This window comes from Bos mutus, chromosome 18 (genome assembly GCF_027580195.1).
Source record: "Bos mutus isolate GX-2022 chromosome 18, NWIPB_WYAK_1.1, whole genome shotgun sequence".
In the NCBI taxonomy this organism is placed as follows: Eukaryota; Metazoa; Chordata; class Mammalia; order Artiodactyla; family Bovidae; genus Bos; species Bos mutus.
Genome location: NC_091634.1, coordinates 40,542,701 through 40,570,145, shown reverse-complemented (window position 1 = coordinate 40,570,145; position 27,445 = coordinate 40,542,701). Strand labels below are relative to the sequence as shown.

General features: G+C 41.2%; 1 protein-coding gene across 4 annotated transcripts in view; it reads left to right on the top strand.

Annotated features, from left to right (window-relative positions):
- Positions 1-27,445, top strand: part of FTO (FTO alpha-ketoglutarate dependent dioxygenase) — a 423,247-nt gene that overhangs the window by 21,437 nt on the left and 374,365 nt on the right. For 2 of the 4 annotated variants that reach the window (XM_070388424.1, XM_070388422.1), the window contains one exon: positions 18,471-18,579. The exons of the other annotated variants lie outside the window; for them this stretch is intronic. In XM_070388424.1, the coding sequence (XP_070244525.1) occupies positions 18,517-18,579 (63 nt within the window). In that variant the 5' untranslated portion in view covers positions 18,471-18,516. Of the gene's footprint in view, positions 1-18,470; positions 18,580-27,445 lie in introns of those variants that run through there. 4 annotated transcript variants of the gene reach the window in all.

The window sequence follows — 27,445 nt, the reverse complement described above, 5'->3', positions numbered from 1 at the left end:
GTGTGTGTCCTCTGAAATATCTACCACAGAACTTTGTTGGCAGATATAGTAAACATTTGTTGATTGAATGTTTTCTGAAATTCACTTTTCAACTGCTTATTACCTACTGATCCTTAAGTTTACTAGAGAAGGCAATGGCACCCCACTCCAGTACTCTTGCCTGGAAAATCCCATGGACGGAGGAACCTGGTAGGCTGCAGTCCATGGGGTCGCTAGAAGTCGGACACGACTGAGTGACTTCACTTTCACTTTTCACTTCCATGCATTGGAGAAGGAAATGGCAACCCACTCCAGTGTTCTTGCCTTGAGAATCCCAGGGACAGGGGAGCCTGGTGGGCTGCCATCTGTGGGGTCGCACAGGGTCGGACACGATTGAAACGACTTAGTAATAGTAGTAGGAGGAGGAGGAGGAGCTCTGTTCCAACCATGAAATTTCTACTGTGAAACAGAGCTTCTGATTTATTGGAGTTTATTGGAGTTACGTAGATAGCTGCATCAACACACAGTGAAATGGATGTGCATTGTTTGAGGACATAAATTTTTTGGTACAGTCCTGTTTTCTCTGCAGAAGAAAACTGAGCACATATTCTCCTCCCAAAATACAGACTAAAAACCTAGTGTCATTTACATATATTGATAACAAATTGTAAAATTCATAAAAATTCGTTTCCATTTTTGTATGATATCACTTATATGTGAAATCTAAAAAATGATACAAATGGACAGAAATAGGCTCACAGACACAGAAAAACTTAAAGGGGAATGAGAGGGAGGGAGGGATAAATTATAAAGTTTACCCATACTATATATAAAATAAACAACAAGAACCAGGGGACAATAATCAATATCTTGTAAGACCCCATAATGGAACAGAGTCTGAAAAAGAATATAAATATATATGTCTATCTGAATCGCTTTGCTGTACACCTGAAGCACTGTAAATAACTATATTTCCATTAAAAAAAGAAGTCTCTACATGTTCTTTGAGGAAGTGTATGCCATCTAATAAGTCAGTCTTAGATTAACAGGTTGCTTTTAAATTGCTAAATGCCATCCAAATGCAGACTGGTTGTATTCTGTGTAATTGTTAAGTAGTTTCTTTAAAAATAGTATTCATTGAAAGAGTTCATGTAACCACTGACATTTCAGTATTGTGGCTTCTCGTACAACATGCATATGTATAATCCTCTTCATAACCGCCCCCGACTCCCCTACTTTTTTAACAGTTCATTGTAGCTGGAAAAAGTTGGTATAACTTTAAAAGCACACATACCCTTCAGGCAACTTTTAAAGATGCCTGTGAGACTTTATATCTCAAATAATTGATGGCCAATTTTGTTGGGTTGTTTTTAAGCTCAAACTCTGAGGATTTACCAAAAAGAAATAAAGTTTTATCTCAGAGAACTAGAAACTAATATGATGGTGTTGTGTTAGATCCACTGGTCCCTGAGGAGTTATCTTAAGTTCCCCACTCTTTCACAAACCTTTTGAGGATTATTCTTTTCATCTCTTCCTTTGCTGACCTTATTTCCTATGTTGAAATGTACGGTAATAACACTAATGATGCCCGTGGCACACTTACTGGTGGATGCTACCTGACATCTTGATGTTTGGTTATATTAAATTTTTGTTGTTATTTCTACTTATTCGTGTTTTATGTAATTATCTTTTTCCTAGGGAGATTGTAAGCTCCCTCTGGTTAAGAACCATGGTATAAATTTGCTTTATGTATCTAACAAGGGCGTGCATGGGAGCATGATAAGTTGCTTCAGTCGTGTCCGAGTCTTTGTGACCCCATGGACTGTAGCCCGCCAGGCTCCTCTGTCCATGGGATTCTCCAGGCAAGAAGTCTAGTGAGTTGCCATGCCCTCCTCCAGGGGATCTTCCCGAAGCCCATCTAACAGTGTACTACAGACAATTGGTTTTCAACATTTCCAGTCAAATGGAAGAAGCATGTATAGACTGGATGGTGACGTGTTTTTTTTTTAACTTTACAGAGCATTTGTTTATCTTCATCTCTTGATTTGTTTTCCATCAACAAAAAATATTCCGTTTAGAAACATAAAAAAAAAAAGTCCCCAAGGTCTTAGTGTATAATGCAGGGATTTATTGGTATCCTGTGATAAACCATAATGGAAAAATATATAAAAAGGAAAAAAAAATATATGTATATGTGTATATAACTGAATCATCTTGCTGTACAGCAGAAATTAATACAACATTGTAAATCAACTTTAATTAAAAATAAATTACAAAAATAAAAAAAAAAAAACAAACCTGAATCCCCGTATGATAGAATAGATCTCAGGAAATTCTATTTGTGGACCATAAGAAAACCTTAGATTTTGGTGGCCCTTTACCTATCACTGTGTTTTTTTTTTTTTTTGAAAGAGTTATATCTGAACCACCTATGTGTCCTGGTTCATTTTGCCACTTCATCTACTGCTCTTCCTCCTGTTTTTATTTAAGACTATAAAGTTACTTTAGTGTATCTGCTGCTGTCACCTTTGCCCTTAGCTAATCAAATAGTTTACCTTGAGGGAAACATTTATCTCCCACTTTCATTATTATTATTTTTGTAGCTGTAAAGATATATATTTTATGTCGGCAGAAGGCTGTAACAGTGAAACGAGGTATTGATCTGCTGTATTTAGCAATTTCTTTCCACCTTGCCATCAATAGCATGTCAGCATCTGTCTGTACCGTGGTTGACCTCACAAATAGCTCTTTATGCTCCCATTGGATTCAAATGATATAGTATGCTGAAAACTAAATCAATGAATGATTATAAAGTTTTTAGTACTATTTCATGACCCAGAGGCAACTGGTACTCTTTGCACAGTATAGTTCAGTGTACAATGAATATGGTCAAGTGAGTGTGTCTGGCTTTTGTTCTGTCAAAAGGAGGAAAGCAGGGTACCAGCTTGGGTTCACTCATCTGCTAAACCAAGGATCTCAAAGGACTTGGGCTTCCCTGGTAGCTCAGTCAGTAAAGAATCTGCCTGCAACGTAGGAGACCAGTGTTTAATCCCTGGGTCAGGAAGATCTCCTGGTGAAGGAAATGACAACCCACTCCACTGTTCTTGCCTGGAATATCCCATGTATAGAGGAGCCTGACAGTCCATGGGGTCACAAGAGTTTGACCCAACTTAGTGACTAAGCCACCACTAGGCTTTCAGTGAGCATTTCACATTATGGAATCAGACATGGAGAAAGCAGTTCCTCCATTTAGTTTAAATTTAGTTTAATGCTGCCCCCCCCCCCCCGCATGTAGCAATATTTCCATAATTATTTGAGCTTTAAGCTTACAGGTTTTTGCTTTCATTTACAAAAGAAAGATAAAATTAAATGCTGTTTCACTGTATCACTGAAAAGTGAAAGTGTTAGTCACTTAGTTGTGTCCACTCTTTGCCCAGCCCATGGACTGTGGCCCACCAGACTCCTCTGTCCGTGGAAATTTCCCGGCAAGAATACTAGAGTGGGTAGCCATTCCCTTTTCCAGGGGATCTTCCCTAACCCAGGAATTGAACTCGAGTCTCCTGCATTGCAGGCAGATTCTTTACCATCTGAGCCACTAGAAAAGCTGCATCGCTGAGGATCTAACAAAAAAGGCACATAGTAAGGGGAGGGAGAATAACGTTGGTCAGGTCTAACAGGACTCTGGGCTTCTCAGCACGTGGAGCAAATACCAGGGTACCGTTGAGTCCACATTCTTCAGCCTTCATCCTTCCTGTGGGTGTTGCGCTCACTTTCCCTGATCTGTGGAACCTTGAAATAGCAAGAGTCACCAATTTGACTGCTTGTGAATGTTGCTGAATCCAGCCACATTAAGCAATTTTTTTTAAAACTGAAGTACAGTTGATTTACAGTGTATTAATTTCTGCTATGTGGCAAAGTGTTGTGCATACACGTGCATACAGTTCTATTTATATTTTCCATTATGGTTTAATCCCAGGATATTGAGTGTGGTTCCCTGTACTATACAGTAGAACCTTGTTGTTTAATTCAATTTTTTTTTTTTGAATCTTGCTGAATCTTATGTGTATATATGAAAGAACCTTTTTGATATTGAAATTTGGGGTATGTGGAAAGGTACGGGAGGATTATAGGGAGTGAATGGGGAAAGTGAAACAGAGCAGGTGTCATCCTGATCTTTTGAGGATATGAATCAAATGCATTTCTTTCCAAGAAAATGCCATTTTGATGCATTCCTTTGTCCATCAAAGGACAACCCTGCCCCCATAAGATATTTGAAGGGGGAAATAAATGATGGATATTACGACCACAGGTTGATGTTCTGTATGGCATCTACATGAATGTGGGCACCCTCCATGCAACGTCACAGAGGAAGAAGGCCTGAGGAGGGAATTTAGCTTGTCCTCTTAATCTGGGCTTGTCAATGACAGATTAGGCATCACACTTTCTTTTTCCTGTAGTATTGACTTTGCCTATATTTTAATAATTGGAGCACTGGACTCATCCCAGTGAATTTTTTTGGGATCTGCCCAGGGATCTGACTCTCCTAAATTCTTAGTTTAACTTTGTTACCCATTGAGAATCTGTGACTGATTAAGCAGCTCATCTGTTTTTGAAACCATCTAAAATTTTGTTCTGTATCATCCCTTAAGAATATGAGTGCCATCAGTTGACTCAGTAATACCAAACGAAGTATTTCCTTTTATTTGTCCTGTGTCAGTTCACATTAAATTTGGGGGTTTGCAACCCAGGTTTAAAATAAAGGGATTTGGGGAAGAAATTCCTGTCTTGGAATTCAGCCTTTGTGATTTTTGTGTATCATACTTGCCTGAATACGAACTAAGAGATTTTTTTCCCCCTAGATTTTTATCCTTCAGGGAAGAGAAGTCATCTCGTATTCAAATTCTTAATCATGTCTCTTGTATTACAGAATGCTTGCTTGGTTTCTTTATTTTGAACAATAGGTACTTGTGGCTTGAAGTATTTTTCTTGATCAGAGTTACAAATAGTAATCTAAGTTTATACACCATAATTTCTGGTTTTGCCTGGGAGTAGAAGGTTGGTACATTACATATTCATGCATGCTTAAAGAAACTCTTGTTTGGCTATCTGTAGCTCTGTATTAGAGACTAGCTATGTTCTTGTCGCTAGAGCAAAGGGCAGTTAGTTGACCTCTGACTGTAAAAGCTTTAGTAATTGTGTGTCTTTGTAAGCTTTGTTCTTTAGAGTTGATAGGTTATCTCCTCTCCTCAGACTTCATTAAGGAACAGTAGGTGATAGTGATCAAAGCTTAAAGACTGACTAGTTGGTGCTTCAGTTGGTGAAGACCAACACCTTCAAATAAGGTTCATTTTCAAGTTCATACCTCTAAGGCTTTCTCTTTTGAGGGCCACTTATGGCTTTATTTGTGGATAGAAATCTCATTGATGGTGAAAAGGGTGTAAGAAGAGTTGTTTAAATTAATTCTTGATCCTAGCCAGTCACTTTCTGTTACAGTCATATAGCTTCTGAATAAGATGAGACATTTCTTTTTACTCAATAAAAATAAAGAAGAAATCTCTCTGTTAATATGTTAACACATACCTGAGTGGGGTCATGTAATTCCACTGTGTAAAAAAGCAGTAAGATCTCAGAATGGTAGAAGGATGTATTTGTATTGTGTGCTAAACTTTGAATCATTTTTGAACTATATTTTTGGAACCAATGCAAAAAATATAAAAAATATTGATAAGTTACTATATACTTAATATTATATTGCTTTCATTAAATAAAACTCTGTCCATATATTACATTCTTATGCTATCATAGTAATATGATATTAAGGTGACATAATTCATTTTCAAGATTCTTTTCTTTTCTTTTGATGCTTAGGAACTTTCCTAGAAAACTGGCACCTGGGTTCTTCTGTGCCGTTTTGAATGATACGCTTTATTAGAAACTCCCCGAAGAAGAATACATTAATTTTGCATTTTCTTTCTCTTCTTTAGGCTCTGAGAAGGTGTATGTGTCTGAGACTACGTTCGTGTCTAAAAGCCTAGCGGTGCTTAAAACCATGGCTGAAGAGTTTTGCTTAACTGTATACTTTGCATGGATTTGTGATTTGAAATAGGGGGAAAAAAAAGTCAAATCGGAGACAGCTTGAATGGCATGCTGTCAGTTTGGAGCTTCATGAATTGGCAATGGTCTCATTTAGGACCTTCAGATGTGTCTTTGCCTGGACAGAATGAGACCGTTGTGCATGTTGTGGAAGAGACAGCCACTCCTGGCCGCCTCACCACGGGCAGTGGTGCATGACAGTTGCCCTTCATTGCTGGCTTCTTGGAGCTTAACCTCTGACCCTCCACTTAGTCGCTGTGCAGTGGTTGGAGCAGGTTGGAGATGTTGGTGAATGACGGGCATTGGCCTGCAACGTTCTTGTCATTATTTGACTGTCAAAAGGAGCCTGCCATTGGTTTCCATCAAGGTTTGAAACCTCTGTGCAGCAGTCCATATTACTTAACTTCCAAGGCTGTCAACAGCATGATCAAATGTGCATATAAAATCAGAGGGCTGAATATATCTTCCATCTGGAAGTTTCTCCCCTCTTCTTCTCTCTCTCCGTCTCTTTCTCTCTTTTCATTTTTCTTTTGGTTAAATATATTCAGATGACTTTCACAGGGCCAAGAGGTTGAATCTGTTGCCACGGTGAAAAAAGTGAACTGTTGTCTCCTGTGGTCTGAGTTTCAAACAGCACAACATGAATCTTAGCAGCTCTGCCAGTTAAGCTCTTGGACTTGTCTTGCATATTCTATCAGCTTTTGGCCGTTTTGCTTAAGGGACTGATGCTCTCCCAGTGATACCTGGGGTTCACTGACAGGATTAAACATTTACTTTAGTATTTATGTAATTTTGCAAAGGGATGCGAGCTCAGTTTGTGTGATTCATAAAGCAGGGATTGAACTTTAAAATAATTTACAAAGGGATAATAAGACTTTTTTTTTTCTTCTTCTCACGGTAAAGAAGTTCAAACATAAGAGTTTCATTGGCTGTGACCAAGTCTTAGAAACTTCAGAGGTCAGTCTTAGGCAAGGTATTTCTTGAGAAAAATATGATGGTGAAAGCCATCTTTTCATCTGAGACTGAAGAAATTCATCTGAGACTGAATTAAAAAGCATCCTGAGGTGGAGAAGGATGAGGGGCAGGCTCCAATATTGTTAACGTATATGAAAAATGCTGGAAATCAAACTTGATATGCTTCTAGCTTTGTAGAGTAAATGGTTGCAAACTCTAGTTTTGCTTCTGCCACATTCAACTGTGTCACCTTGGATAAGTCAGTTAACCCTTTATTCTCAGGTTCTTTATTTGCAGAAATAGGGGTACTAATGTCAGGATAAAAGGAGATTTTGTTTGAAAAGTTTTTTTAAAAATTATTTTTAATTGAAGGATAATTGCTTTACAATGTTATGTTGTTTTCTTGCCTTACAACATTGTGTATCAGCCTTACGTATACATATATCCCCTCCCTCTGGAGCCTCCCTCCCAACCCCCATCTCACCCATCTAGGTCATCACAGGGCACCAGGCTGGGCTCCCGGTGTTACATAGCAGCTTCCCACTAGCTATCTGTCTCATGCATGGTAATGCGTATGTTTCAGTGCTACTCTCTCAGTTTGTCCCACTTTCTCCTTCGCCCGCAAGTCCACAAATCTGTTCTTTATGTCTGCGTCTCTATTCCTGCCCTGCAAATAGATTCATTGGTATCATTCTTCTAGAATCTGTATGTATGTGTTAATATATCATATTTGTTTTTCTCTTTCTGACTTACTTCACCCTGTAAAACAGGGTCTAGGTTTATCTACCTCAGTTCAACGGACTCAACTTTGTTCTGAAAAGTACTTGCTTTTGTGCAGACCTCTGGGACCCCTATAGGTACTTCCTGATTTCTTTTTTGTCTTTTTCTTAGCAGGAAAGATGTATTCTATAGTCCTAAGGCAACGCTTGGGTAGTTAGCATACTCTAGAACTCAAGACTCTCTGTGTTTCATCTGCCCCCCCAATGTTACTGATTTTAGTTCATAATATCGCATTTTAGTCAAACAGTCAAACCACAAATCTGAGTGACCTGCCTGCCCTCTCCCTCCTTTGCTCACTCCACAAATATTGTGTTGTCCAAAAAGTTCATAAGGATTTTTCCATAACCCAATATTTTCTGAGCTCTTACTGTGTGCTGGGCTGTATTCTGAGTTCTGGAATCCAGCCATAAACTAACAGACTGATGGTACCTGCCTTCATGAGCTCAGATTCTGCAAGTAGAGACAGCTAATAAACAAGCCAACAAATAATTACTTCTTTCATAGTTCTAAAGGCTGTGGAGAAAAATAAAGCAGGGTGAGAGGATCAAGGATTGTTTGTGTTGTCAGGAAAGAGCTCTCAGTGGAGGATTCTTTCAGCAGAGACCTGACCAGGGGAGAGAGAAGGCCCTGGGAGGATGGGAGAAGGGCTTCCGTATGAAAGGGGATCACACTTGTTTCTCCTGCTCCTCAGCCAGCTGGTCACCAAGTTCTGACCTCTGTCCTAATGTCTTCCTTCCTTCCCGCCCTCTCTCTCTCCTTCCCACTCTCCCTCCCACTCTCTGTCTCCTCTCTTCATCTTCATGTCACTCCTGTGTTCATGCCATTAAAAAAAAAATTCCTTAGGCTCCTAGCTTGTGGTCTATCTCTCTTGCCAGCTTTAGACGTGTAAAGTGGCCGTAGCACTCCACTATTGACCATTTCTCAGAGATTTGCCACTGGCTGCATGTTAAAAATTCAGGCCCTTGGGCTTGCCATATGAGGTTTCAATTGTTTCAGTCTCCTTCATTATCTGGGCTTGACCCCTGGCCTCTCCCCTCTCCCCCTACAACTTCACACCTGATACCCTCCTATAAGAAAACAAAGCAGTCCTGAACATTTTGACTTCTGTGCCTTGACACATGACTTTTTCCTCCCTGGACTCTTCTCCTACCTCACTGGCACTAAGAGAATGAGAAGATGAGATTTCTGTCAACAGTGGCCTTGAGTGCCACCTCTTCTGAGACTTACCTGATTCTGCTGCCCTTAGTGTTTCATCTGCTTCTTACCTTTAACCTCACCGTACCTGTTCGTCCATTTACATGACTAGTTCATTGAGCTCCTCAAAGGCAACGACTGTGTTTTTATTCAGCTCTTGTATTTTCAGTATCTGACTTAGTATCTGGAACAAAACAAACTCTCCGTAAACTGTCATCTGTTGTGGTGTAATATACAGAATTGTTTACGAACAGATTTATTATGGAGTTTAAATATGATCAGAGTGGATATATGCCTTTTGAAGATACCTTAGGTCAAAATATTCCACTACTGTTCATGGGATTTCTTCCCTTAGGCCTGCCTCAAATAACCAACATCATATTAAAGGAAACTGAGGGTGGAGTGTGAACACATTAGAAAACAGTATATTATGTTAATTTCTTAATAATTATAACACCACTAGGATATGGTGTCAGTGAGTAAACTAGCTCCAGATAAACTTTTATGTTGCCTTTTAAAATAATCCAGCATGCTATGTATTTTTGGCCAAGGAAGATAGCACTAAATTTAGTATCTAGTTCAGTCGATAAGTAAACTTTATAATATATCTAATCCATACATGTATCTTTACATTTTCCAGCTGACACTGTAAAGAGTTGTCATGCATTAAAAAAAAATTAGAAGCATTTTAATGCCAAAGCATGGTAGACCCTTCATATGTCTTTAATAGTTAAGCAGTTCCTTATTGTTGACCATTTAGCTTATTTCATTTACTTTTATTAACATAAATAATGCTGTGTTTGTTCAGACGTCTTTAGGTGCATTATTTGTTTGTTTTTTTTTAATGAATACATTTCTAGAAACTGTGAACAATTAGGTCAAAAGATTGTACCATTTTTTAAGACCCTTTGATGCATATTACCAAATTACCTTCTGGAAAAGGTGTATAAATCATTGTCAAGATAGGCTGTAAAAAGTATTGAATATCTTCTTTGTGTTAGTGTGTTTCTTAGATTAGGAGAAGGGGGCGACAAAGGATGAGATGGCTAGATAGCATCACTGACTCAATGGACATGAATTTGAGCAAACTGGGAAACAGAGGAGGACTGAGGAGCCTGGCTGGCTACAGTCCTTGGGACTGCAGAGAGTCAGACATGACTTAGTGACTGAACAACAACAAGAGGAGTGTTCAGTATGGCTATTAACAGGAGACAAAAGAAGAGAGAGAATGGAAAAAACAAACCGCAAATCTCAAGTTTTGCCCTTTTCAAATGGTATGTGGTCTTCCCAGGTGGAGCTAGCCGTAAAGAACCCACCTGCTGATGCAGGAGATATAAGAGACATTGGGTTCGATCCCTGGGTCATGAAGATCCTCTGGAGGAGGAAATGGCAACCCACTCCAGTATTCTCGCCTTGAGAATACCATGGACAGAGGAGCCTGGTGGGCTATAGTCCCATGGGGCCGCAAAAAAGTCAGACACGACTGAAGTGAGTGAAGCATGGTCTCTGGTGCATGATTTGCAACCTGTGTCCTGGGCACTTCTAGGACTCTGCTCCAGGAGGTGGAGGCCTGCGAATGGCTTGGCTTCTTTTTATGTATTTTTAAAATGTTTATACTTTTGAAGAAGATTTCTTTCGAATTAATGGTTCAAAACGTTACAAAAATTTGAAAGCTATGAATTAGCAGCTAAGTTCACTAGTACTATTTTCAAATGAGTGATTCAAAATGGATCTGATTCTTGGTTCTGCTTTTTTGTTTGAGAAACCAGTATCCTGATTCACTTTTGCTTTCTTAAAGGAACCATCTTACTTGCCCAAAGGAAAGAGGAATAACCTTCTGAGTTAGGGTCTCTCCTGTGCTTCACAGCTTTCTCTTGGATTACCTGGTAGATAGGTGTCTGTGTGCTTAAGGCTGTGTGGTGTCAGATCACTTCCTGATTCCAACTTCAGAGGAGAAACTGTGAAATCTCTTATTTTAGGTGAGGGAGAGGTTAAGGCACCTTAAGGGCATGGACTTCTTATCTTGCTTTTATTAGCAGTGGTGTCAACATGCACTAAAATGTGATGACCTCCCCTCCTTTCTGATAAAAGGAAGATGACCTGCCTGGCCTGGATGGAGAGACAGGTGCCTGAGGCACATTGTCACCTCTCATACCAACAGCAAGCATTAAAACAAACAGAAAGGCCGGCAGATTTCTGTTTATCCACGGAAATGTTTGACATTTTTGGCTTCCCATGAAATGTGCTGGGTCCAGGGGAAGAGGGAATAATGTTACGGTGGAAGGAATAAATGAACGAGGGAAAAAAGGAGTCTGACTTCTTAAGAGAGATTTGAGGACTCAGAGGGGCTCCAGTCACAACCCTGTGAATAGTCTGTTGGCAGAGTGTGTGTGTGTGTGTGTGTGTGTGTGTTATTTGCTCAGTTGTGTCTGACTCTTTGCAACCCCATGGACTGTAGAGGAGTCTGACAGGCTCCTCTCTGTCCATGGAATTCTCCAGGCAAGAATACTGGAGTTAGGGTTACCATTCCCTTCTCCAGGGGATCTTCCCTACCCAGGGATCAAACCTGGGTCTCCCGCCTTGCAGGCAGATTCTTTACCGTCTAAACCACCAGGGAAGCCCATTGGCAGAGTCCTAAGACTCAGACCCTAGAGGGAGCTCATCTTTCAGAGTTTTATTTAATCTTCATTTGTATGGCACCAATATTGCTTGGCTGAAACTTCTCTACAGGTGAACTTAATTAATACAGGGCTACTGTAGAGTTTATACCTAGAGGAGATGCCCATTTGGAAAGGAGAATTAGCCACTCCTAAGTGAAGGAGAATTTTTCTCCTCAGTTAGATGTATTTTCCTGAGGGGTTTGAAGACAGAATCTGAGAACTCTTAGAAAAAGCTGTAGCTATTTTGAGACATTTGATGTAATTTAAGGCTTTTTTTAAGACAATCATGGTGTGGTTTAACCAGTCATCTTGAAATATGAATCATATGGAGATGACACAAGAAGTGATATGTGACACTTGTAGGTGTCTTGGGGAAAGGTTGGGTTTGTCTCCTGTCTACCATGGCAACACTCTTGAGGTATCACTAATAATGTTGTATAAGGATTTCCTCTAGAACTTTGAATCTTAAAATGAAACTTACTTTAGCCAGAACAAAAGAGTTTTGTATTCATGGAAAACTGATTGGAAAGAAGCTGGAAAGCACACACCAGTAGCAGCAATGAAGCAAACAGTACTTGAGCCACATAATAGAAACATGTGGGTTCCACAGGTTGAAGGTATTTTTGGAAGTTTGTTTATTTTCCTAATTTGAATCAACTCATGACAAGACATTTTTTAAAAAGTGTACAGAATGGAAAAATGCTAAAAAAGCCTTTTTTTGGGGAGGTGGTGGTGGTTAGTGGTATTACCAGATCAAGTCTAACAGTGAAGATCCCTGCCTGACCTTTTCTTTCTCCTTAGTTTTGAACATCATTTGTAAGTGGTAAAAAAACTGAATAGTACCACAACTTCAGATTCTTGATTTCTGCTCTGTTTATTTAGGTTTCTTATGAATAAGAGATTGAATCTCTTTATTTTTTTAAAGGAAGTTATTTGTAATCATAGCCCTGTCTGTTCTGTTCTGCATGTTATGAACCTTCCATACAAAATTTGAGAGCAATAGATATTCTCTGGTGATGTTGGGGCTTTTAAATGTTTCCAAAATTCAGTTCTTTCCCCCTGGAATAGATGAGCTTGGTGTTCACTTGATTGCAAATCCCATATGTATACAACTCAGTTTGAGTGGTCAATATCACATTCGAGGAGATGTACATTAACAAGTTTTGTGCATCTACTTAGTATGAATTTGAAAACTTTGACTTCAAGTAACAATTTCTATCTAACAGTGTGTTAAACAGGACTTGTTACACATCATAAGCTGTCTGAAAGAAGGAAGGTCTTCTGGAACACTGACTTAGTAATATAACCAAGGATGCTGGTACTTTCTATTTTCTGCTCTCCATCTTTAGCCCAGGGGCTTTTTGATCTGTTGGCTTAACCTCGTGATCACAAGATTCCATTCATCGTGTCCTCATGTAACTGTTCAAGGCTGGAAGAGGGTGGGAAGATAAAGGGGGGTTTTATATTTGGTGGAAAATCTTTCCCACAAGGCTGCTAGCAGACTCTTCATTATGCCTTTTTGGCCAGTGCTAGATTGCTTGACCATTCCCGTTGCAGAGGAGGCTGGGGAATCTAGAATCTAGCAGAAGTGAATGATATTTCCATGTGTTATGGGTGAATGTTTGTGTCCCCTCAAAACGTATTTGTTGAAACCCTAACCTCCAATGTGATGGTACTTGGAAATGGGGTTTGGGGGAGGTAATTAGGGTCAGATGAGGTCATGAGGATGTAGCCCTCATGGTGGGATTAGTGCCCTCATAAGAAGTGATACCAGAAAGCTCACTCTTTCTCTGTGCACACACAGAGAAAAGGTCATATGAGCATACAGTGAGATGGGGCTGCCCACAAGCCAAGAGAAGAAGTCTCAGAATTAAACCTACTTTGTCAGCACCTCTGTCTTGGACTTCCCAGCCTCCAGAACGCTAAGCAATAAACTTCGGCTAAGCCACCCAGTCTGTGGTGTTCTGTTATGACTGCCCGTGCTGACTAAGATGCCATCCCTGGGTTGGAACACTCATAATCCATTCTGTGGAGTTGTGCTCATTGTGCCTTTGTTGAGGTCAAAGAGAAGGAAGAGCTGATGAGTAAGCAGGCATGGTTTCTGCCACACTCAGTTAACGTATGAGTGGGAAAGAGATTTTTATCTTTTATTCTGGAATGACCAAGCAATGTAGCCTTAGCTTCTGTATGTATACAAAATAATGTATATGTGTATGATATAACCTTTTGGGGCAAATACATATAAAACGGATTGGAAATTGGTATCAATCATGCAGCAAGTTTAACTGGCACTTTCAGTTAAGCTGTTGTGAGTTGCTGGTCAAAGCTGAGGATCTTGTAGTGAATAAGATGGAGAGCCCCCAAACTCACAAGGTCGGTAGACCAGTAGGATAGAGAGATTAGGGAGTAGTTTCAGCACAATGGCATTAGTGCTCAGAATGGGGGACAGCACCATTTCCTCTGCACTGAGTGGATATCAGTGGACACAGACTCAGGGGTCAGGGAGGGGTCTCTTGGAGGAGGTGACATCCTTACCCGAGTCCTGAGATGCAGGAGCCAGTTCTTCTCAGAAACTGATGAACTGACCACCCTTTTTACTTAGGTTCTCCTACAAATCAAGGCACAAGCAAGTCAGCTCTTCCCATGGATGTAGTGGCTATTGTATCAGCAGCTCTGGAGGTAGCGTAGCACAGCGGAAATATTATTGCCTTTGAAGCCTGATGGATAAAGGATTTTGCCTTCAACTAGCTGTGTAAGAACCTGGTTTCCCTAAGCCTCAGTTGCTATTGTATAAAATGGAGTTGATATGTCGCTATGCAGATGCCATACATAGGAGAACTAGCAAGTGCTGTTAGTGCACTTAATATTTGCAAGACACTTTTCTAATCACTTTATCTCCCTTGATACACATGGTATCCCTATGAAATAGGCCTTTTAATTACCACTGTTTTACAGATGAAGAAACTGGGGACAGAGAAATTAAATCATGTGCTTGAAGATCTCTAGCTAGTACTGGTAGAGCTGGATTTGAACACAGGCTGGCTGGCCTCTGAATCCATGCTGTATGTTGTGCTGAGAAAAGTCAGCTGCGCTCATTCAGTACTCTGGCCTATTAGATAAAACCAGATCAAACTCCTAGCTTAGTGGCAATTAGTAATTTCTGCCCTTACCCACGGAGAAGGCAAAGGCATCGTACTCCAGTACTCTTGCCTGGAAAATCCCATGGGCGGAGGAGCCTGGTAGGCTGCAGTCCATGGGGTCGCTAAGAGTCGGACACAACTGAGTGACTTCACTTTCACTTTTTACTTTCATGCATTGGAGAAGGAAATGGCAACCCACTCCAGTGTTGTTGCCTGGAGAATCCCAGGGACAGGAGAGCCTGTTGGGCTGCCGTCTATGGGGTCGCACAGAGTTGGACACGACTGAAGCGACTTAGCAGCAGCAGCAGCAGCCCTTATCAAAGTCAGTATCGCTTTCTTTCCAAAAGTCTTGGGTTACCATTCCTTTCCCTCCCCATCTATCTTCAGCCTGTGACTGTCTTTCTAGTTTATCAGCAGCTCTAAAATCTGACCCCTGCTCATTCCTTCTGACTCTGCTCTAGTTTAAATGATGTCAAAATGATGACATGGTTGGATGGCATCATCGACTCAGTGGACATGACTTTGTGCAAACTCCGGAAGATAGTGAAGGACAGGGAAGCCTGGTGTGCTGCCGTCCATGGGGTCACAAAAAGTCAGACATGACTTAGTGACTAAACAAAAGAAATTTTAACAGCTTCTGAGCTGTTTTTTTTTTGGCCATTCTCCTTTCCTTCTTTTCCACATGCATCCTCTGTCCTTGCCAGTCTATCTTTTACTTATCTAACAGAACGGATTTTCTTACTGTTTGACTGTGGTCTTAATTCTCTGTAGATCTTAGTTAAATGCATTGCTGTTGACTGTAGGATAAAGTCCAAGTGCCACAGATGCACGCATGCTCTTATTAATATTTCCAGACCACTATCTAATTTAACCTTCCCCTCCTGGCTCTAGCCCTCTCTGCCTCCCCGCTTTCAGGCATATCTATTTACTCTGTATTTTGTTCATCCCTGCAATCCACTGTCTTCCATCCCTGGAGTTCATCTAGGGGAAGAATCGTGCATCTTCTCAAGATTTACTTCGAAAGTTTCTGCCTCTGTAAATCCTTCCTTCCATTGTGCCCACTTAGGTTTAGTTTGGTTTCTGATCACTTAGGATTTCTCTGTTGCACTGGTGTCGTCGGTGGCTCTTTGATGGTGAGTTCTGGAGAGCCAGGACCTCGTCCGCATGTGTTGCTACGATACACAGCACCGTGCAGTTTTCGCCAATAGGAGGGCTATGCTAACACTTACAGAAGGGTTGGTATGATGTCCTGAGAATATATTTTTCATTTTGTACAATGGCTGTACTTTACTTCTTTCTCTGTGTGAAAGAGATTCATATGTGTACACACACACACATACACATGTGCACACACACCACATGTGCGTGAGAGTGCTCCTTCTTACCTAACAGCAATCCCCAGGCTCCTCTGTCCGTGGGGATTCTCCAGGCAAAAATACTGGAGCGAGTTGACATATTCCTCCTCCAGGGGATCTTCCTGACCCAGGGATTGAACCCAGGTCTCCCTTGCAGGCGGATTCTTTACCATCAGAGCCACCAGGAAAGCCCTGATTTTCCCTGTGTGGTACTTTCTAGGGCAGAATGTTGTTTCTCTTAATTTGACTTTATGAGCAAAGAATGTGTGTCCTCGATGATATCTGTACCATTTTGCATGTACTTTTTCCAATAATTATTTTTACTTTTTCATCATATTAATAGTCATATGTAAAATATAATCACATTGTGCAGAGGGATTATGGGGCTTCTCTGGTAGCTCAGTGGTAGAGAATCTGCCTGCCAACACAGGAGACATGATCCCTGGGTCGGGAATATCTCCTGAAGTAGGAAATGGCAACCCACTCTAGTATTCTCGCCTGGGAAATTCCATGGACAGAGAATCCTGGCAGCCTATAGTCCATGGGGTGGCAAAGAGTTGGACCTGATTTAGTGAATAAACAACAACAACAGGGATTATGATGGAAAATAAATGACATCTCTCCCGTTTATTCCTCCCCAGCTGCCCACTTAGAGATGACTGTTCTTTTCAAAGAAAAAGAACTTTGTTGAGATATAATTTGCATATGTGCAGTTTGCCCATTTAAAGTATACAATTCAGTGTTTATGGGTTTTTTTTTTTTTCTTTTTTGCCTATTCACAAGATCGTGGAACTATCGCCACTGAAATCTAACTTTAGAACATTTTCTTCACCTCTAAAATAAGCCCTGTACCCGTGTGTTGTCATTTCCCATTCACTTTACCAACTACCCACCCTCATCTCTGTCTGCGAGTGCTCAGTCATGTCCGACTCCTGTAATTCCATGGACTGCAGTCTGTTGGGTTGCTATTTTCTCCTCCTGGGAATCTTCCTGACCCAGGGATCGAACCTGCATCTCCAGCATCTCCTGCATTGGCAGGCAGAGTCTTTAACACTGAGCCACGTGGGAATCTATTTTCTCTGTTTATAGATTTGCCTATTAGAGACATTGCATATAAGTGGAATCGTAAAATAATACGTGGTTTCTTGTGACTGGCGGCTTTTACTTAACATAATCTGTATGTTTTCGTCATTTGTCCATGGTGTAGAATGTATGAATACTTCATTTTTCTTTTATGGCTGAATAATGTTCCATTTATGGATAAAGCACATTTTATTTACCCATCCATCACTTGACAGACATTTGTTGTTTTAACTTTTTGGCTATTATGAATAATGCTGCTATAAACACTTGTGAACAAGATTTTGTATAGATCGGTTTTCATTTCTTTTGGGTATATACCCAGAAGTGGAATTACTGAGTTATGTGGTAACTCTATGTTTAAACTTTTTGAAGAACTGCTACACTGTTTTCCAAAGCAACTGTACTGTATTACATCCCCACAGCAATGTAAAAAAGGTTTTAATTTCTTTGCACACCCTTGCCAACACTTGTGTGTTCGTGTGTTAGTCGCTCAGTGGTGTCTGACTGTTTGCGACCCCATGGACTGTAGCCCGTCAGGCTTCTCTGTCCTTAGGATCCTCCAGGCAAGAGTACTTGAGTGGATTGCTATTCCTCCTCCAGGGGATCTTCCTGATCCAGGGTTTGAACCCAGGTCTCCGGCATTGTAGGCAAATTCTTTATTGTCTGAGCCATTAGGGAAGCTGTATTGTCAATTTCTTATCTCTTTCAATTTAATTCCTATAATCCTGTGAGTTAGCCAAAGAAAAATATTCTTGCTGTTATTTTATAGGTGAAAACTGCAAGTCAAAGGACTGATGAAATGAGATGCCTACTTTGTGTGTGAATAGAAGGGAGGAAGAGACATGGATAGTTCAAAACATCTAATCATCCAAAAGAAATTTAGAAGTTTTTGAATTAGCTACTTCTGTTGGGGGTCACATTTCCCATCCCCTCTCTCTTTCTGTCTCTCTCTTTTTTTTAATCACTATGGTTGTATTTTTTTGCCTGTGTTAAAAAAAATTGAGGTGTAATTTACCTGACGTAAAATTCACCATTTTAAAGTCTATGAGGTGACAGCTATTATTCCTCCCTATTTCTTAGTGCTTCTTTTTTTTTTTCAATTTATTTTTAATTGAAGAAAAATTGCTTTACAATGTTGTATTGGTTTCTGCAGTACAACAATGCAAGTTAGTGTTTCTAACAGTTGTCTTGAAAAAATTTACATGTGGTTAAAAATACCTTTTCTATATTAGAAAAGAGGGAGAAATACAAAGTTTGATCTCTGGGGAGCCATCCTTGATGCACAGAAGGGACAAGCATAGAAAGACCAGAAAGCAAATAAAAGTCATCTGCTTTGAAGAGGTAAGGTAATTATGTTGACTTTCTTCCATACTTTGTATAGTGCCTTTTCAAAATTAGAGGGAGACGCCAGCCTTGTGTTCTGACATGAATATTTAGCAGCGTCATCTCTAACCCTTAGGATCATCTGGTAAATGTTAACAAGAAGCACCAGGACTTGTGTTTTCCCTGTCTTACTGTTTTTCTACAGGAATGATGACAGCTAGAGTGGCTTTATGACATAATGCCTACAAAGCTGAGTGCTACCCATGTAGTTACCTGGGTTGGCGTAGAGTGTATTTTTTTACAAGCTGGACATAGTGACTAGATATCATCAGTGACATCAGTTTTGTGATCCTGAAGAGTTTTACATACAATTAATTGGACCAAAATTACAAAGGAGAATTTTTATCGTAAATTACGTTTCCGTGTTATGCTTCTGCTCAGTGACTATTTTCTGAAGGTGTGAAGCTTCTGACATACATATGGGATTAAAGAAGTGCTTTGTGTTGTATTTTCAGGCTTTTCTTGTGTTTCTGGTCAGCGTGGCAGAGTTTTATTTTTTATGGGCACATGTCATGCTCAGTTCCCCAGTCTGTCTCAAGTCTCCATCTCATGTCACTTCTTTGTATGATAGATACTTTCTGTCTACGTTGGAGAATCATTAGGGCCACTGAAAATGTTATCTCTGGCTTAGTTAACAGTTTTTATTGCTCATCTGGTGATTCCCAGGTCAACAGACTTTTTCAGTGCATTTCCCAAGTCCCTGTATCACCCAAGAAACATTTTTTCCCTTTCTCTCACCTCATATGAACAAAATTTCACTGCATATTCTAATTATAAAAATGATGGTAGGGACTTGCCTGGTGGTCCAGTGGTTAAGACTTCACCTTCCACGGCAAGGGGTGTGGGTTTGCTCCCTGATTGAGAAGCTAAGATCCCACATGCCTCAGGGCCAAAAAAAAACCAAAACATGAAATAGAAGCAATATTGTAACAAATTCAGTAAAGACTTTAAAAATCGTCCACATCAAAAAAATCTTTTGAAGAAAAATACTAGAAGAAAATGATGGCATATTCAGACAATGCTGAAAGTTTCAAGAAGAAAGCACGGGTCTTCCTTTAGTCTTCTTCCCCAGACAAGCATATTCACTGCCGCTGATTTGGACTGGGGCTGAGTCACCTATGGCCTGTGGACCAGGTCTGGCTCGCCACGTTTTTGCATAGCCCCTGAGCTAAGAATGGAATTCACATTTTTAAATGGTTGGGGAAAAAATGAAAAGAAGCATAATATTTCATTACATGTGAAAATAATGTGAAATTTACAATTTAGTGTCCTCATATAAAGCCTTCTGAGCTTCCCTGCGTGTCCAATGCAGAGGGTGCATGTTTGATCCCTGTTCAAGGAACTAAAATCCCACGTGCCATGGGGGCTTGGCCAAAAAATGAAAGAAACAGAAAAGCCTCTTGGAACACAGCCGTGCTCATTCATGTTCATATTTTATGTGCCTTCTCTCAGGTGACGGCAGAGTTGAGAGTTGAGCTGCTGTGACAAACTGGCAGCCTCCAAAGCCTGAAGTATTTACTGTCTGGTCCTTTACAAAAAAATATTTGCTGACCTCTGATCTCTGACCTTCAAGACTTTTTTCCTGTGCCTTTGTGTGAATATTTGTGTGTGTGTAGTTTTTAAACAACGGCCATTCGGTGTGCTTTTGTAATCTACCCTTCGACAGCATATTATGTTGACCAGTAACTTCTGTTGAGTTCCTTTTTTGTTTTTATTCCATTGAATTAAAATCTGAGAACCACTGCTTTCCGTTTTATGTTTGTATTATGTAAGCCCATTAGGTGTTACCTGGGAATACTAATAAAATAATAAAAGTACTTAATGTGTCACTTAAGATTTATTTTAATTGTTTAATGAAATAAAAGTTTTTTTTTTCCCCTCTCAACTATGAGATAGGTGGTGGTGGACCAGCCTTTGAAAGTCATGAGCACCCAGCATCTCTTATCATCCTGTTTTGCCATTCTAAGCATATCATCTCATTGAAAGATGGTGAATAGATTCTGTCATTGCTGTATAACAGATTACCAAAGTGTAATGTCTTAAAGCAACAAATATTTATTCTCTTACAGTTATATTTCTGTGGATCAGGAATCCAGACCCATCTTAGCAGGGTCTTAGCAGAGACCCGGGCTCAGAGTCTCTCATAATGTGGCACTCAGGATGCTGGCTGGGGCTGCAGTTATTTTCAGATTTGACTAGGGTTGGAGGGGCTCTGTTTTCAAGGTCACTCTTGAGGCCATTGGCACAATAGTAAACTTGCAGGTCAATTTCATCAACCGGGACAGTGCCGCATGGCTGCTCCAGCTATGAGGAAGTCTGGGGTAGCCACTGTTTGGATGTGCCCATTGTTGCCTACATCAAAATCAGGATTTTGTTAATAAGAAAAATTGTCAGAATAGGTACTCGGTGGGCAAAAGATGGTATCTGCCATGTTGTTGTTGTATAGTCTCTAAGTTGTGTCCAACTCTTTGCAAACCCATGGACTGTAGCCCACCAGGCCTCTCTGTCGGTGGGATTTCCTAGGCAAGAATACTGGAGTGGGTTGCCATTTCCTTCTCCAGGGGATCTTCCCGACCCAGGGATGGAACCCACGTCTCCTGTGTCTCCTGCATTGGTAGGTGGATTCTTTATCACTGAGCCACCAGGAAAGCCCAGGTATCTACTACACTGGCTTTGTAAAGTAGTTTGAAGAGTTCAGTGAAGTAACAACCTAAGCCCTTGTCTGATTTATAATATACATTCAAACACTAGCTATGTTTTTTGTTACTCCTTATCAATTATATAGTATAGTTTTGAAGTTTGTGGATATAGCAGGATCTTTGTACAGTTCTATTAAAAAATAGTATAGAAAGAAGAAAACAAACATTTATTGAGTACTTTATGTATGCACTAGTACGTGCATTTTATGAATATGAAGTGAAGTGAAAGTCGCTCAGTCGTGTCCGACTCTTTGTGACCCCATGGATCATACAGTCCATGGAATTCTCCAGACCAGAATACTGGAGTGGGTAGCCATTCCCTTCCCCAGGGGATCTTCCCAACCCGGGGATCAAACCCAGGTCTCCCACATTGCAGGAGGATTTTTTTATCCAGTTGAGCCACAAGGGAAGCCCTGTGTGTGAATATATATTCATACATATTATCTCATTTAATCTTCATAAAAATGGGTATTATTTGTAAAAATAAATGGGTATTATTTGTAAAAATAGATGAGGAAACTAAGGCCCAATAATATTAAGTAAATTGTTTTAGGAGCATATCCCACTGGTGTGCCTGGAATGGATTCTTGCTTGTGGAGAGAATGGTTCCCTTAGTCCTTGGAGTGGGTTAGTAGAGAGTTTGAACTTTGGCCCCAGCACTTCTTCTGATTACTCCAATGTGGTCTGCAAATTTTATAATTTTCTACATGCTTCATGATGTAGAAGAGGTTAGAAAGTATTGTTCAGTCAATGAGCACTTGGCAGAGCTGGAATTTGAACCCAGGTGTGTATAACTCCAGAGCTTCCCAGATGCTGCTAGTGGTAAAGAACCTGCCTGCCATTGCAGGAGACCCAAGAGGTGTGGGTTCGATCCTTGGGTCGGGAAGATCTGCTGGAGGAGGGCATGGCAACCCACTCCAGTATTCTTGCCTGGAGAATACTATGGACAGAGGAGCCTGGGAGGCTACAATCCATAGGGTTACAAAGAGTCAGACACAACTGAAGCGACTTAGCATGCATGCACGCACGTGCGTGTACAACTCCAGAAACCTGTCTTCCATCCTGAAAAGAGTCCTTCCCAATCTGTAAAAGCAGTGAATTCTAGTTAGGCTGACATAGCAGTTAAAATGCAGCTTCATTTAATATGTAAAGCATTATGTTTCTTTTATACTTGGTGTGTCTCTCTGTGTCTCGCTTTTAATTGACATCAGTTCAGTTCAGTCGCTCAGTCGTGCCCAACTCTTTGAGACCCCATGAAGTGCAGCACGCCAGGCCTCCTTGTCCTTCACCAACTCCCGGAGTTTACCCAAACCCATGTCGATTGAGTCGGTGATGCCATCCAACCATCTCATCCTCTCTCGTCCCCTTCTCCTCCTGCCCTCAATCTTTCCCAGCATCAGGGTCTTTTCCAATGAGTCAGCTCTTCGCATCAGGTGGCCAAGTATCGGAGTTTCAGCTTCAGCATCATTCCTTCCAATGAACACCCAGGACTGATCTCCTTTAGGATGGACTGTTTGGACCTCTTTGCAGTCCAAGGGACTCTCAAGAGTCTTCTCCAACACCACAGTTCAAAAGCATCAATTCTTCGGCGCTCAGCTTTCTTCACAGTCCAACTCTCACATCCATACATGACCACTGGAAAAACCATAGCCTTGACTTGACGGACGTTTGTTGGCAAAGTAATGTCTCCGCTTTTCGATATGCTATCTAGGTTGGTCATAAGTTTCCTTCCAGGGGTAAACGTCTTTTAATTTCATGGCTGCAGTCACCATCTGCAGTGATTTTGGAATCAGTTCAGTTCAGTCAGTTCAGTCGCTCACTCGTGTCTGACTCTTTGCGACCACATGAATTGCAGCACGCCAGGCCTCCCTGTCCATCACCAACTCCCGGAGTTCACTCAGACTCACGTCCATCGAGTCAGTGATGCCATCCAGCCATCTCATCCTCTGTCGTCCCCTCCTCCTCCTGCCCCCAATCCCTCCCAGCATCAGTCTTTTCCAGTGAGTCAACTCTTCACATGAGGTGGCCAAAGTACTGGAGTTTCAGCTTTAGCATCATACCTTCACATGCTAAAAAAGAGGTTTTCTTGATTATAAAGTTGTTTGATATTATTTGCTGTTTAACTGTAGTCTGAATGGAAGTTCACTTGGCCACTAGGTGTCTCCTTTCGGTTTTGCCCCTTCTGTTGCCACACTCTTAGAAGGAGCCCGAAATGGATGTAAGGGAGATTAGACAATGAGAACATTTAAGAAATGAATGGAACCTGCTCTCTGATGATCCCAAGTGCCTATTTTAAAAAATTAATTTTTTGGAGCATGGTTGCTTTGCAGTGTTGTATTAGTTTCTGCTGCTGCTGCAGCTAAGTTGCTTCAGTCGTGTCCGACTCTGTGCCACCCCATAGACGGCAGCCCACCAGGCTCCTCCGTCCATGGGATTTTCCAGGCAAGAGTACTGGAGTGGGGTGCCAGTGCCTTCTCCGATATTAGTTTCTACAGCAAAGTGAATCAGCTATACCTAATATCCCCTCCTTTTTGAACTTCGTTCTTATTCAGGTGATCCCAGATCCCTTTTTTAACCGTTTCCTTTTTACTTCTGTTCGTCTTTGCTCGCAGACTGATATTTAGGTAATAGCTTAATTCTCTGGAAGCTGAAATGAGTCTTTGATATGTGTTTCTCATTTATAAAAGTTTGAAGTGGAGGAAAAGAACTCTGTGCTTATCTAGATAATGTTAGGTAATAATTGTAACAAGTTTGCAGAACATTTTAGGAGTGATTTTAATATCATGGGAATACTTGTGTTACCAGGCAAATGATAATTGCATTATTAATATCAATTCCCCTTATTCTTTAATATAATAATACTGGCTGTCACTTAATGTATACTATCTTCTGTAATCCTTGCAGGGATCCTACATGGATGCTATTTTCCTCCAGATGTAGATGAGGACAATGAAGCTTAGAGAAACTGGTTAATCTGCTCCAAGTTAAATAGAGCTTGGTTACTTTCAAGCTTTTTACGCTCCTCCATTTTGTTGTTGATATTTAGCTGCTAAGTGGTGTCTGATCCTTTTGCGACCCCATGGACTATAGCCTGCCAGGCTCCTCTGTCCATGGGATTTCTCAGACAAAAATACTGGAGTGGGTTGCCATTTCCTTCTCCAGGGGGTCTTCCTGACCCAGGGATCAAACTCGTTGTCTCCTGCTTGGTAGGCGGATTCTTTACCACTGAGCCACCTGGAAGCTCCCCCAATTTGAAAGTTGTTAATTGACAATAACGTCAGGGAGACTTTAACTTAAGCACTCAATTCCCATAGGATAATTCAGCAGAAAGCACTTCTGGAACCATGGTTTTGAGGGCAGAGATCCATCTTCTGCAGTTGTCTTGTAGAAGTGAGCACTGTGCTCCGGACATGGGCTTCCTTCAAGAAGGCTTCAGTCTGTTTGTAGAATTACAAATCGATACACTCAGGGATCACTTTCTGTCCCTTGCCTACAAATGCAGCAACTATTATCATAGGAACAGCCGGGCATTTGACAGCTCAGGTTCAGACCTGGAGCTTCATTAGCTGGAACCTTCTTCTTACTCAATTAGGGGCATACCGAAAAGCTGGGAATTCAGCTGGACTTAGGGTTTTCTTTTAAGACCACAGGCTGATAAGATCTCTTTTACCTGAATTTCCATTCTGCACTAATTTCCAGATTTCTCCAGTTGTCTTAAATCAGCTCATGCTAGGTGTTCCTTGGTCTCGAGTACTTTAATTGTGCATCGCTCTCCAGTTGACTCCCCACTTGGGCTGGTGGTTTCTGCGGACCACAGGAGAATGTATAACAAATATGAGATGAGAGGGCCTTGTCAGGCAGGGAGCGCTGTCTCCGGGAGGTGGGAGCTGGGAGTGGGAGCGGGAGCAGCCCCCAGCACTAACAGGCACACCCCCAAGCTCTGCCCCCCCGACACTGTCAGCCCTCTCTCTTTGTTCCCTTTCCCGACTCACTTCCTGCCAGGGATTTGTGACATGTTTCCTAGCAGATCAAATGAGCCCTTGACACCTGATTGCCCAGTGCTTCTTGTTTACAGTTGCTTTCCAAGGGCACCTCGACAAGATGGAAGGCTTAACGCACTGTAATTAAATTTGCATCTGCTCTGTGACAGGACTCAAAAGAGTTTTCCCCCCTCCACCTGTGAATCTCATTGTAGAGCTCCTGGTGTCTTTGACCATACAACATCCAAAAAGGCAAGATGTGGACAGGTAAACAAACATTGGTTCAGTCTACTGTCAGTATAATGATGAATACTAAATAAGGAGATCCCTTTCTTGCTTGACTTTCTACTCTTCACCTACTTGTTTAGGCAGATTTTTTAACTGGTCTTATAAATGTAAGAACTGTAGATTGGAGGTGATTTTTTTTTATAAGTATTTTTAAAGGAAAACAAACATTGCTGAACAATCTGGATTGATTTAACACCCTTTGGGTTGTACATTTCTCACAAATGCTAATGAATAATTCAGCAAGGCCAAACACAGTCTGCTGGTGGTATCCAGTGTGATTCACACTCGCTAATGAATAATTCCTTTTGGCTTTTATAGAGCAGCTCTAAGGAGTGACTTCTGAGACTCAGATGGGTTATTATTGGGCTATTTGTCAGTGTCCTTGGGGCATTGTGAGCCAAAGTCCAACTTGATGACCCTCTCCACATACCTTCTCTGATTCTTCTGGGAAACAGGCAGCTCTTTCTGTCCCAGCCTTTTAGCTCTCAAACATTGTTGTGAAAGAGGCAATGCTATAACAGGATTCAGCTCCATCGTAATTTCACTGATGCACTTTCTTCAGTGTTTCATTCAAAGAAGTACTGAGCACCTTACTTACGAAGTACTGAGCATAGGGTTGTTTGTATATCGAAGTAACTTAGATTTTGTGCGATGTGTCCTCAAAGGGACCATAGGGTATGTAGGAGAGGCATGAGGTCGGGGGGGAAGATGCTGAGCAGCTTTTTGTCAAAATGACCAGTTACCATTTTCTCATCACGTTCTCAGGTACGCATTTCAGTGCATATTTGCTATTGATGGTGTTGTGTGAAGGTTATATTGTGTTGGATGAGCCTGAACCTTGATTAATGTTGGAACTGCTTAAGGGATATGCTCTATAATGTGACTGCAGAAACACCTAGGTTTGCAGTCCATGTTCATTTCTGCTGCACTGAAGTTAGAAATGTGGTATGACCGGCTTTACTAGCTTGGAGAGTGTGAGGATGGTGAACGGGGATTTACTTATCTCTGAATATTCCCAGGTGGCTCAGTGGTAAAGAATCCGGCTGCTAATGCAGGAGACACAGATTTGATCCCTGGGTTGAGATAATCCCCTGGAGTAGGAAATGGCAGCCCGCTCTAGTATTCTTGCCTGGAAAATTCCATGGACAGAGGAGGGCTATATAGTCCATGGGGTCCCAAAGGGTCGGACACAACTGAGCAACTGAACCCACACACACAGTCCACGTATGGTATCTTAGCAGTTGTACTGCATAACTTGTAACTCTGACATCAGTGAGGCACACCCAGCCTTGGGGAGGTTATCTCTGGCATCCTGTATCTGCTTCAGCTTTTTCTGTTTAACGCCTGGTTTTTGCTCTTCTTTGTAATTGTACTGGAAGATCACAACCCCTAGCTTCTTTGCAGTTAGGTGAAATTCTGTGATTAGTTTTAACCAATGAAATGAAGTAGAAGTGATAGGTATCAATTCCCGGTCAAGACGCTTAAGAGCTGGTGTGCTATTCGCATGCTTTCCCTTGCCCTGCCAGAGTGACCTTGGGGGCTGTGTGTTCCAGACGGTGGAGTCTCCTTTAGACTGGGTTCATGAAAGACTGTGTGTAGAGCCCTCAATGGCCCGTATTGGGCAGGGAACTTGACCAAGAAAGACCTTTCTGTATTAAGTCCCTGAGACTTGGGAGTTTACCCTCAGTAGAGTCTAGACCATTCTCACTAACACAGAGGGATTAGGATAGGAAGAGACCTTTGTGTGTGTATGTGTGTCTTATCTAGGGCCTGGTACTTAACAAGATTCCAGTTAGCTTTGTCAAATGTATTGTCAGTTGGGAATTGAAGGGTGGACTTTATTTAGGGACAGAAAAA